A 13,513-nucleotide genomic window follows, 5' to 3' on the forward strand; every position below is an offset into this window, starting at 1 on the left:
CAAATGTATTAAAAATAAAAGACAAAAAAAATTCCATGTACATAAGTATCACAGACTCCTCCCACGTATATAAGTATCACAGGCTCCTCCCATGTACATAAGTATCACAGACTCCTCCCACGTATATAAGTATCACAGGCTCCTCCCATGTACATAAGTATCACAGACTCCTCCCTTGTACCTAAGTATCACAGGCTCCTCCCATGTACATAAGTATCACAGACTCCTCCCATGTACATAAGTATCACAGGCTCCTCCCATGTTCATAAGTATCACAGACTCCTCCCATGTACATAAGTATCACAGGCTCCTCCCATGTACATAAGTATCACAGGCTCCTCCCATGTACATAAGTATCACAGACTCCTCCCATGTACATAAGTATCACAGGCTCCTCCCATGTTCATAAGTATCACAGGCTCCTCCCATGTACATAAGTATCACAGGCTCCTCCCATGTACATAAGTATCACAGGCTCCTCCCATGTACATAAGTATCACAGGCTCCTCCCATGTACATAAGTATCACAGGCTCCTCCCATGTACATAAGTATCACAGGCTCCTCCTATGTACATAAGTATCACAGACTCCTCCCGTGTACATAAGTATCACAGACTCCTCCCGTGTACATAAGTATCACAGGCTCCTCCCGTGTACATAAGTATCACAGGCTCCTCCCATGTACATAAGTATCACAGGCTCCTCCCATGTACATAAGTATCACAGGCTCCTCCCAAGTACATAAGTATCACAGACTCCTCCCACGTACATAAGTATCACAGGCTCCTCCCACGTACATAAGTATCACAGGCTCCTCCCATGTACATAAGTATCACAGGCTCCTCCCATGTACATAAGTATCACAGGCTCCTCCCATGTACATAAGTATCACAGGCTCCTCCCATGTACATAAGTATCACAGACTCCTCCCACGTACATAAGTATCACAGACTCCTCCCACGTACATAAGTATCACAGGCTCCTCCCATGTACATAAGTATCACAGGCTCCTCCCATGTACATAAGTATCACAGGCTCCTCCTATGTACATAAGTATCACAGACTCCTCCCATGTACATAAGTATCACAGCCTCCTCCCATGTACATAAGTATCACAGGCTCCTCCCATGTACATAAGTATCACAGGCTCCTCCCATGTACATAAGTATCACAGACTCCTCCCACGTACATAAGTATCACAGACTCCTCCCATGTACATAAGTATCACAGGCTCCTCCTATGTACATAAGTATCACAGACTCCTCCCATGTACATAAGTATCACAGGCTCCTCCCATGTACATAAGTATCACAGACTCCTCCCATGTACATAAGTATCACAGGCTCCTCCCATGTACATAAGTATCACAGACTCCTCCCATGTACATAAGTATCACAGGCTCCTCCCATGTACATAAGTATCACAGGCTCCTCCCAAGTACATAAGTATCACAGACTCCTCCCACGTACATAAGTATCACAGACTCCTCCCACGTACATAAGTATCACAGACTCCTCCCACGTACATAAGTATCACAGGCTCCTCCCATGTACATAAGTATCACAGGCTCCCCCCATGTACATAAGTATCACAGGCTCCTCCCATATACATAAGTATCACAGGCTCCCCCCATGTACATAAGTATCACAGGCTCCTCCCATGTACATAAGTATCACAGACTCCTCCCATGTACATAAGTATCACAGACTCCTCCCATGTACATAAGTATCACAGGCTCCTCCCATGTACATAAGTATCACAGACTCCTCCCATGTACATAAGTATCACAGGCTCCTCCCATGTACATAAGTATCACAGACTCCTCCCATGCACATAAGTATCACAGACTCCTCCCATGCACATAAGTATCACAGACTCCTCCCATGTACATAAGTATCACAGACTCCTCCCATGTACATAAGTATCACAGGCTCCTCCCATGTACATAAGTATCACAGGCTCCTCCCATGTACATAAGTATCACAAGCTCCTCCCATGTACATAAGTATCACAGCCTTTGCTCAATACTTTGGTGAAGCTCCTTTGGCACCAATTACAGCCTCCAGTCTTTTTGAGTATGAGGCTACAAGCTTGGCACACCTATTTTTGGGCAGTTTCTCCCATTCTTCTTTGTAGGACCTCTCAAGCTCCATCAGGTTGGATGGGGAGCGTTGGTGCACAGCCATGTTCAGATCTTTCCAGAGATGTTCAATCGGGTTCAAGTCTGGGCTCTGGCTGGACCACTCAAGGACATTCACAGAGTTGTCCCGTAGCCACTCCTTTGTTACCTTGGCTGTGTGCTTAGGGTCATTGCCCTGTTGGAAGATGAACCTTCCCCCAGTCTGAGGTCCAGAGCACTCTGGAGCAGGTTTTCATCAAGGCTGTCTCTGTACATTGCTGCATTTATTTATTTATTTCAGGTACTTATATAGCGCCGTCAATTTACGCAGCGCTTTACATATACATTGTACATTCACATCAGTCCCTGCCCTTAAGGAGCTTACAACCTAAGGTCCCTAACTCACATTCATACATACTAGGGCCAATTTAGACAGGATCAGATTTACCTACCAGCATTTCTTTAGATTCATCTTTCCCTCCATCCTGACTGGTCTCCCAGTTCCTGCCGCTGAAAAATCCCCACAGCATAATCCTGCCACCACCATGCTTCACAGTAGGGATGGTATTGGTCAGGTGATGAGCAGTGCCTGGTTTCCTCCAGACATGACGCTTGCCATTCAGGCCAAAGAGTTCAATCTTTGTTTCATCAGACCAGAGAATTTTGCTTCTCATGGTCTGAGAGTCCTTTAGGTGCCTTTTGGCAAACTCCAGGCGGCCTGTCATGTGCCTTTTACTAAGGAGTGTCTTCCGTCTGACCACTCTACCATATAGGACTGATTGGTGGAGTGCTGCAGAGATGGTTGTTCTTCTGGAAGGTTCTCCTCTCTCCACAGAGAAACGCTGGAGCTCTGTCAGAGTGACCATTGGGTTCTTGGTCACCTCCCTGACTAAGGCCCTTCTCCCCCTATCGCTCAGTTTGGCCGGGTGGTCCGCTCTAGTAAGAGTCCTGGTGGTTCCAAATTTCTTCCATTTATGGATGATGGAGGCCACTGTGCTCATTGGGACCTTCAATGCTGCAGAAATGTTTCTGTACCCTTCCCCCCGATCTGGTCTACAGACAATTCCTTGGACTTCATGGCTTGGTTTGTGCTCTGACATGCACTGTTACCTGTGGGACCTTCTATAGACAGGTGTGTGCCTTTCCAAATCACGTCCAATCACCTGAATTTACCACAGGTGGACTCCAATCAAGTTGTAGAAACATCTCAAGGGTGATCAGTGGAAACAGGATGGACCTGAGATCAATTCTGAGTGTCATGGCAAAGGCTGTGATACTTATGTACATGGGAGGAGGAGCCTGTGATACTTATGTACATGGGAGGAGTCTGTGATACTTATGTACATGGGAGGAGTCTGTGATACTTATGTACATGGGAGGAGTCTGTGATACTTATGTACATGGGAGGAGTCTGTGATACTTATGTACATGGGAGGGGCCTGTGATACTTATGTACATGGGAGGGGCCTGTGATACTTATGTACATGGGAGGAGCCTGTGATACTTATGTACATGGGAGGAGCCTGTGATACTTATGTACATGGGAGGAGCCTGTGATACTTATGTACATGGGAGGAGCCTGTGATACTTATGTACATGGGAGGAGTCTGTGATACTTATGTACATGGGAGGAGTCTGTGATACTTATGTACATGGGAGGAGTCTGTGACACTTATGTACATGGGAGGAGCCTGTGATACTTATGTACATGGGAGGAGCCTGTGATACTTATGTACATGGGAGGAGCCTGTGATACTTATGTACATGGGAGGAGTCTGTGATACTTATGTACATGGGAGGAGTCTGTGATACTTATGTACATGGGAGGAGCCTGTGATACTTATGTACATGGGAGGAGTCTAGGATACTTATGTACATGGGAGGAGCCTGTGATACTTATGTACATGGGAGGAGTCTGTGATACTTATGTACATGGGAGGAGTCTAGGATACTTATGTACATGGGAGGAGCCTGTGATACTTATGTACATGGGAGGAGCCTGTGATACTTATGTACATGGGAGGAGTCTAGGATACTTATGTACATGGGATTTTTTCATTTTTTATTTTTAATAAATTTGCAAAGATTTCAAACAAACTTCTCTCACGTTGTCATTATGGGGGATTGTTTGTAGAATTTTGAGGAAAATAATGAATTTAATCCATTTTGGAATAAGGCTGTAACATAACAAAATGTGGAAAAAGTGAAGCGCTGTGAATACTTTCCTAATGCACAGTATGTTTCCATTTCATACGTATGGCATTTTTTATAGTAATTAAAAATATTAATGCAAAAAGAATAGGCTGATTATTAGAATATTCACGCTATGCTCACTAGAATAAAAACGAATGGTTCCAAATCAATTCAAACATTTACAAAAGGCTCAAACTATCGCATCACGTCATCTGAATGAAACAAATGAATATGAATGAATTAGTTGTTTTCGTTATAATTTATTTTGGATTAGTTAAAATTCATTATTGTTGTCATTTAGAGATTTGGATACATCAAAAGCCAACCCACAGAGAGGCCACATACAGTGCCTTGAAAAAGTATTCATACCCCTTGAAATTCTCCACATTTCGTCATGTTACAACCAAAAACGTAAATGTATTTTATTGGGATTTTATGTGATAGACCAACACAAAGTGTCACATAATTGTGAAGTGGAAGGAAAATGATAAATGATACAAATAAATATGTGAAAAGTGTGGGGGAGGGGCATTTGTATGGCGCCCCCCGGAGTCAATACTTTGTAGAACCCCCTTTCTCTACAAGTCTTTTTGGGGATGTCTCTACCAGCTTTGCACATCTAGAGAGGACATTTCTGCCCATTCTTCTTTGTAAAATATCTCAAGCTTTGTCAGATTGGATGGAGAGCGTCTGTGAACAGCAATTTTCAAGTCTTGCCACAGATTCTCAATGTGATTTAGGTCTGGACTGTGACTGGGCCATTCTAACACATGAATATGCTTTGATCTAAACCATTCCATTGTAGCTCTGGCTGGATGTTTCGGGTCGTTGTCCTGCTGGAAGGTGAACCTCCGCCCCAGTCTCAAGTCTTTTGTAGACTCTAACAGGTTTTCTTCTAAGATTGTCCTGTATTTGTCTCCATCCATCTTCCCATCAACTCTGACCAGCTTCCCTGTCCCTGCTGAAGAAAACCATCCCCACCACATGATGCTGCCACCACCATGTTTCGCGGTGGGGATGGTGTGTTCAGGGTGATGTGCAGTGTTAGTTTTGCTTTTAGGTCACAAAGTTAAATTTTGGTCTCCTCTGACCAGATCACCTTCTTCCACATGTTTGCTGTGTCCTCCACATGGCTTCTCACAAACTACAAACAGGACTTCTTATGACTTTCTTTCACCAATGTCTTTCTTCTTGTCACTCTTCCATAAAGGTCAGATTTGTGGAGAACACGACTAATAGTTGTCCTGTGGACAGATTCTCCCACCTGAGCTGTGGATCTCTGCAGCTCCTCCAGAGTTACCATGGACCTCTTGGCTCTTCTCTGATGAATGCTCTCCTTGCCCGGCCGGTCAGTTTAGGTGGACGGCCATGTCTTGGTAGGTTTGCAGTTGTGCCATACTCTTTCCATTTTCCAATGATGGATTGAACAGAGCTCCGTGAGATGTTCAAAGCTTGGGAGATTTTTTTTTATAACCTAACCCTGCTTTATACTTCTCCACAACTTTATCCCTGACCTGTCTGGTGTGTTCCTTGGCCTTCAGGTTTGTTCTCTGAGGTTCTCTAACAAACCTCTCAGGGCTTCACGGAACAGCTGTATTTATACTGAGATTAAATGACACACAGGTGGACTCTATTTACTAAATAGGTGTCTTCTGAAGGCAACTAGTTAAAGGTGGATGAATACAGATGCACGCCACACTTTTCACATATTTATTCGTAAAAAAATGTTGAAAAGCATTTATCATTTTCCTTCCACTTCACAATTATGAGCCACTTTGTGTTGGTCTACCACATAAAATCCCAATAAAATACATTTATGTTTTTGGTTGTAACATGACAAAATGTGGAAAATATCAAGGGGTATGAGTACTTTTTCAAGGCACTGTATGTGTGCCACGTTGGCAGGAAGAGGTTTTAGTTACGGGGGAGGGGGGGTGACTTTACGAATCCCTAGTTCTTCTACGTAACAGATGGGAATCCTTGCAGTTCAGCTTCTTATCAGCACTCACAAAGCATTACCAGTCTGTTAGGACCGCATTACCGCTATGAGTGCTTTTACTGCATAGGACTGTTTGTGGTGTCTCCGAACAATCGATAGAGTTCACCTGACCCGGAAAATAATGTTTGGAGAATGATAGTTCGAATCGGATTTTTTACGGGTCAATAAGGGTCTTCAAAACCTTTGATACGGAAGGTCACTGGTTATCGGAGGCCAAATTTTAAAGACAAAAGTGATTAGACTTAACAACAGCAACAACACTATAATCATCTGTAATTTCACGCTTCATATTTCCAATCCAATAACTGCAATTGTGAGGAAGAAAGGATCTTGTTTGTATAATTCAGCGATCATTGTGTACAGAAAATGGGATAGGGTATTGTTCCCGACTTACAGAAAATAATAAACAGCTTTACACAGCCATGAATAAATAACGCAGTAAATGTAATGACTTAATTGTTAGCGTGAGAAAATACATTATTGCCTGTCTGCGCTCCATTGTGTTCCCACTGGCATACAAGGTGTATTAACTGGATACAGACAGCGCACTTTACTGCATATTGATCTGGTTTTAAGGAGGTTTTCCATATTTAGATGCTGGAAAGGGAGTGTCTGGATGTAATAAAGTGCATGAGAAAGTGTATAACAAAGTTGTGACTGTTGTGACACAGTCTAGAACATTGGACAGTGTCCTTCTCTGACATAGTGAGGTGTGTGGACAGTGTCCTTCTTTGACATAGTGAGGTGTTTGGACAGTGTCCTTCGACATAGTGAGGTGTTTGGACAGTGTCCTTCGACATAGTGAGGTGTTTGGACAGTGTCCTTCTCCGACATAGTGAGGTGTTTGGACACTGTCCTTCTCCGACATAGTGAGGTGTTTGGACAGTGTCCTTCTCCGACATAGTGAGGTGTTTGGACAGTGTCCTTCTCCGGCATAGTGAGGTCTTTGGACAGTGTCCTTCCCTTCTTCAACATAGTGAGGTGTTTGGACAGTGTCCTTCTCCAACATAGTAAGGTGTTTGGACGGTGTCCTTCTTCGACATAGTGAGGTGTTTGGACGGTGTCCTTCGACATAGTGAGGTGTTTGGACAGTGACCTACTCCGGCATAGTGAGGTCTTTTGACAGTGTCCTTCCCTTCTTCGACATAGTGAGGTGTTTGGACAGTGTCCTTCTCTGGCATAGTGAGGTCTTTGGACAGTGTCCTTCCCTTCTTCGACATAGTGAGGTCTTTGGACAGTGTCCTTCCCCAACATAGTGAGATGTTTAGACAGTGTCCTTCTCTGACCTAGTGAGGTGTTTGGACAGTGTCCTTCTCGGACATAGTGAGGTGTGTGGACAGTGTCCTGCGACATAGTGAGATGTTTGGAAAGTGTTCTTCTCTGACATAGCGAGATGTTTGGAAAGTGTCCTTCTCTGAAATAGTGATGTATTTGGAGATAGTGAGATGTTTGGACAGTGCCCTTCTCCGACATAGTGAGATGTTTGGACAGTGCCCTTCTCCGACATAGTGAGATGTTTGGACAGTGCCCTTCTCTGACATAGTGAGGTGTGTGGACAGTGTCCTTCTCTGACATAGTGAGATGTTTGAACAGTGTCCTTCTCCGACATAGTGAGATGTTTGGACAGTGCCCTTCTCCGACATAGTGAGGTGTGTGGACAGTGTCCTTCTCCAACATAGTGAGGTGTTTGGACAGTAGGGGTTATTTACGAAAGGCAAATCCACTTTGCACTTTCAGTGCACTTGGAAGTGCAGTCGCTCTAAATCTAAGAGGTAGATCTGAAATGAGTGGAAGCTCTGCTGATTTGATCATCCAATCATGTGCAAGCTAAAATGTTGTTTTTTATTTTCCTTTCATGTCCCTCTCCGACCTACAGCGACTTTATTTCCAAGTGCACTTTCAGTGCAAAGTGTATTTTCCTTTAGTAAATAACCCCCAGTGTCTTTTTTCTTACATACATAGTACATGCACATTTTGCTATAAGCACTCTGTTGATAGCCACTAAATTAATTGCTTTTTCTCTTAATTTATTAGTTTATTTCCATTGTCTTGGGATATCATGCAAAGGGGCACAATACGACTTCCAGCCCAACAAGAATAAATCATTGGCCTTAGTAAAGGTTGCAAGGAGATAAAAGTGAGTTTAAGGTGACATAATGCAGCTTGACCCATTTTGCACTAGCTGTTCAGGGATGAACATTCTGCTGGACATCCTATTGAAGTGCGCTCATTTCTTTTGTCCTTCAGTTCTTGCTGCAGGCAATGCATAGAGGTCAGGTCAATAGGCGATCAATGTCACATCGTCACTCGATTAAAGGAACAGTAAACCCAAAACCACATGTAAAGGTATGTATGTAAAGAAAATTCATCATTTCACATCGTTCATTAGTAACATTACCATTCTGTGCTGCACATGATTTATTGTTTTAAATTGGTGGCTCAGTGGGGGGTGGGGAGATTTTCTCTACTGACTTCAGTAAGATATCAACTGTGTCTTTCAGCCTCTTGTAGCCTAAAAATGGTGGCTAACAATAAAGCTTTAGTTTTGATAATTTCCTAAAATTGGTTCTATTTATGAACTTCTTTTGGTTGACCACCTTACTTTTTTATTTATGTTAGTGACCCTTTAATAAGTCCCTTCATTGCAAGCTTTTTTTCACCAGTTGTATTGATCCAGAACAGTGGTCTCCAAACTACGGCCCAGGGGCCAGGTGTAGCCCTTTGTTTGCTTTTACCCGACTCTTGGGGCCATAATTCCCCCCCCTAAGGACACCAATGAAGGGGAACCTCCCACTAATACCAATAATGAGGCCCAATGACACTCAATGATGGGGCACTTTTCCTCCCAACGAGATCAACAATGGGCCCAATGACACCCAATGATAGGGCACTACTTCTCCCAATAAGATCAACAGTGGGGCCCATGAGACCCAATGATAGGGCATTATTCTTCCCTATGACACCAAAAATGGGGCTCAATGACACCCAATGATGGGGCACTATTCCTCCCAAGGAGATCAACAATGGGCCCAATGACACCCAATGATGGGGCATTATTCCTCCCAATGAGACCAACAATGGGGCCCAATGACACTATCGACAGGGCACAATTTCTCCCAATGACATACACAATTGGATCTTATGACATCAATGATGGGGCACAATTACTTCCACTTACACCAATGATGGGGCACAATTCCTCCCAATGAGTCCAACAATGGGGCCCAATGAAACCCAATGATAGGCACTACTTCTCCCAATAAGATCAACAATGGGGCCCAATGAGACCCAACGACGGGGCACTATTCTAACCAATGAGACCAACAATGGGGCCCAATGACACCAATGATAGGGCACAATTTCTCCCAATGGCACAAACAATTGGGCCCAATGACACCAATGATGGGGTACAACTCTTCCCAGTGACACCAAGAATGGGGCACAATCCCACCCCACCCCCCACCCCCCCGCTGACACCAAAGATGAGGTACAATTACTTCCACTGAAACAAATAATAGGGCATTTTTTTCCCCCACTGATGTCAAGACTTTTTATACTCTGAATGGTCACAGTGCGGCCCCCTAAAGTCTTAAGGACAGTAAACTGGCCCTTTATTTAGAATGTTTGGAGACCCCTGATCCAGGAGAAGACAAATCAAAGCATGTAACAGCTGCCGGTTCATTCTCCCGGAGAAAACTAAAATCCCGATACAAGATTAGATAGAATTTATGTCCTTACCTCAGTATATAGCTGGTTGCTTATGTACCTCCCGTTCATCTCGCTGCAGGACACATGGAATTTGCGTGTATACAGCTCCGCCCGGACCGCTGTGCGGTAGCTCACGCTACGCAGGATATCCTCATAGACAGCCACATTTTGCACACCTGTACAGAGATTGGTACAAGGAAACACCTATAAGAGGGGCAGTTACAAAAGTGGAATCTAGAACTTAATTTATACATCTAAATATATAGAAACTGATTCAACTCCAATTGTTGAGAGTACAAAAAGATTTGCGTCAGTCATGGCCAAAAAATCTTGGCACCCCTGCATTTGTGTCAGATAATGCACCACTTTACCCAGAAAATTGTTGCAATTACAAATGTTTAGGCATTCTCATGTTCATTTCTTTTGTTTGTATCGATATGACACAAAAAAAGGGAAAAAACAAAAAGCCAAATCTGACACATTCCACCCAAAACTCCAAAAATGGACTGGACAAAACATATTGCACCCCTTGGAAAAAATAACTGAAATCAATGGCTTCCTGTAACCATCAAGGAGTTTCTTACACCTCTCTACCGGAATTTTGGACCACTCTTCTTTCGCCAGCTGCTCCTCTCTGAGATTGGAAGGGTTCTTTTCCCAACTGCTGTTCCGAGATCTCTCCACAGGTGTTCTATGGAATTTAGATCTGGACTCATTGCTGGCCAGTTCAGTACTCTCCAGCACTTTGTCTTAAACCATTTCTGGGTGCTTTTTGACATATGGTCCTGCCGTATGGACCTGTTGTAAGACCCATGACCTCTGACTGAGACCCAACTTTCTGACCCTGGGCCCTGCATTGCACCTGAGAATTCTTTGGTAGGCTTCAGATTTCATAATGCCATGCACACAATGGCAATGCCAAGACATCCAGTGCCTGAAGCAGCAAAGCACCCACAAAACATCAATGAACCTCCACCATGTGTGACTGTAGGGACCGTATTCTTTTCTTTAAAAGGTCTCATTTATTTTTCCAAAAACAGTAGAATGATGGGCTTTACCAAAAAGCCGTCATTTTGTTTTGTCTATCCACATCACATTCTTCCGAAAGGATTTTGACTTCCTCAGGTAAGTTTTGGCAAACTCCAATCTGGCTCTTTTATGTTTTCTGTACCAGCAGTGGGGTCCTCCTGGGTCTCCTACCATAGTGTCCCTTTTCATTCAGAGGGCGAGTATAGTGAGAGCTGACACAGTTGTACCCGATGCCTGAAAGGCAGCTTGAGTTTGACTGGAAGTTGATTGAGGTTCTTTATCTACCATTCCAACAATCCTTCATTGCTGTCACGCACAGCTGTTATTCTATCTCGTGGGCTAATGGGGAGTTTCCTCTGCGCCGTTTTGCCAGACATTGTCCGACTTGCGGTGCCCCTCCCCCCGCTGCACGGCGTGACTTTGGTGGGCAGCACTCGCGGCGGCGTTATCTGGACGCTCTCCGGGGCGGCATGGGTACTCGAGGCTTTACACACACCCGATCACACATCCATTCGAAATTCCCCTTCCGAGGGGTCTTATTCCCTTTCAGGTACATTCATCACTTCCCCTTTTCTTGGTTACCACACTATGTTGTTTCTGTGTTTCCTTCACCTTGCTTTACCCCCTGATGGTCTGTTCCTCCATTCTCACATCTCTCACTTTTTCCCTATCACTTTACCCTACACCTGGGGGGCTCCCTTCCGCTTCCCATTCCTTATATCCTCTCTTTACATCCCAGCGCATCTTCACCCTCTTTCATTCTTCTCTAGACATCCCTCGGTTCCTATGCCTACCCTGGTTGGCTTCCGCTGCCGTCTCCGCGGGGCTCCCCACCTTGGCTCCCGTTTGGGGGCAGCCTGGATGGCTTACGGGGTCCCACCGCTACACCATCAGTACACAGTCTCCCAGTGAGTATATCCACACATCAGCCTGGGGGCTCGTATACCATGCTCCCCCATTATTATTACCCTTTGTCCAATTGGTATACTTAACTATCCTAATATATTTTCAGATAATACACGGGCTCGCTCCTGACGAGTGGCATGGAAGCCACGAAACGCGTTGAGCCACTATTTGCCGTGCCTAACTGTTTATTCAGTCCCTATCAACTATAATATTTTCATAAACCCCCCCCCACAGGTCTAGCGAGGCCTTAGGTCCAGCAGGCATTACTGGTTCTTAATTTTAATTTTACCCAACCTTGATTGTGATGTACTAGGGAATTTGTTTTAGGTGGTATCCTGAGTCACCATTACCTAACCTTTTATCCTGTTCATGTATCCATCAATTGTATGAATAATATTATCATGTATGTTATATTATACTTCCTTGTGCATTTATGGTTTTATACTGTATGCATTTTATGATTGTAATGTGTATGCTTTGGTATTATGTCAATAAATTCCTCTATGTTCATCTTATTACTTGCTTGCCGGTACATGCTTCATATAAAGTCCCACCCTCTCCTCCAACAATCCCCCTTGCTCGTGAATCCTTCATTGCAAAAATGTATAATTTTTTTCTGTTTCATCCACATCCAGGGAGATTGGCTACAGTGCTATGAGCTGTAAACTTCTAGAATGTTGCGCACAGTGGACACAGGAACATTAAGATCTCTGGAGATGGACTTGTAACCTTGAGATTGTCCATGCTTTTCCAAAATTTGTGTTCTCAAATCCTCAGACGATTCTTTACTGCTCTTTCTCTTCTCTGTGTGGCACACAACAGAAAGGTTGAGTCAATTTTTCACCATTTTAACCGGTTGCCAGTGTGATTTCTGTATTGTCAGCACAGGTTAATTAATTGATACAGGGGAGTTTAATTACAAATTACAGGGGCTTCACACACCTGGAATGCAATTATTTCTTACAATTTTGAGAATAATTTTGTCCAGTTTTTGGAGTTTTGCGTGGAATGTGTCAGGTTTGGCTTTTTTGTTTCTCCACTTTTTTGTGTCATACCGATACAAATACAAGAAAAAAACATGAGCATGCCAAAACATTTGTAATTGCAACAATTTTCCTGGGTGAAGCGGAGCATTGTCTGACAGAAATGCAGGGGTGCCAACATTTTTGGTCATGACTATATTCTCTCATATAATATAAGATGGAGGGGACATGTGGAGGCTCCGAAATGTGTTGGCTATTATTATTTGAGGAAATAAGGATTTTTTTTTTTTTTTTTTTGATGTTCCATTTTTCTATGTGAATTTTGGACAAAGTGCCCTCTCATGGCTCTTTTACGAATTTGGAGCTCCCTAACAAACTAGAGCAGTGATAGCGAACCTCGGCACCCCAGATGTTTTGGAACTACATTTCCCATGATGCTCATGCACTCTGCAGTGTAGTGCATCATGGGAAATGTAGTTCCAAAACATCTAGGGTGCCAAGGTTCTCCATCACTGAACTAGAATATGGTATACTGCCTGGTATAGATTGTCAGCACCAAAGAGAATTCAATATATT

At 43.7% G+C, this 13,513-nt stretch overlaps 1 protein-coding gene across 1 annotated transcript in view; it reads right to left on the bottom strand.

Annotated features, from left to right (window-relative positions):
• CLSTN3 (calsyntenin 3) overlaps positions 1–13,513 on the bottom strand; it is a 140,778-nt gene that overhangs the window by 12,308 nt on the left and 114,957 nt on the right. Inside the window, exon 16 of the mRNA XM_073595434.1 lies at positions 10,050–10,195. Coding sequence (XP_073451535.1) covers positions 10,050–10,195 — 146 coding nt within the window. The remainder of the gene's footprint in view (positions 1–10,049; positions 10,196–13,513) is intronic.

This window comes from Aquarana catesbeiana, linkage group LG08 (genome assembly GCF_042186555.1).
Source record: "Aquarana catesbeiana isolate 2022-GZ linkage group LG08, ASM4218655v1, whole genome shotgun sequence".
Taxonomy (NCBI): Eukaryota; Metazoa; Chordata; class Amphibia; order Anura; family Ranidae; genus Aquarana; species Aquarana catesbeiana.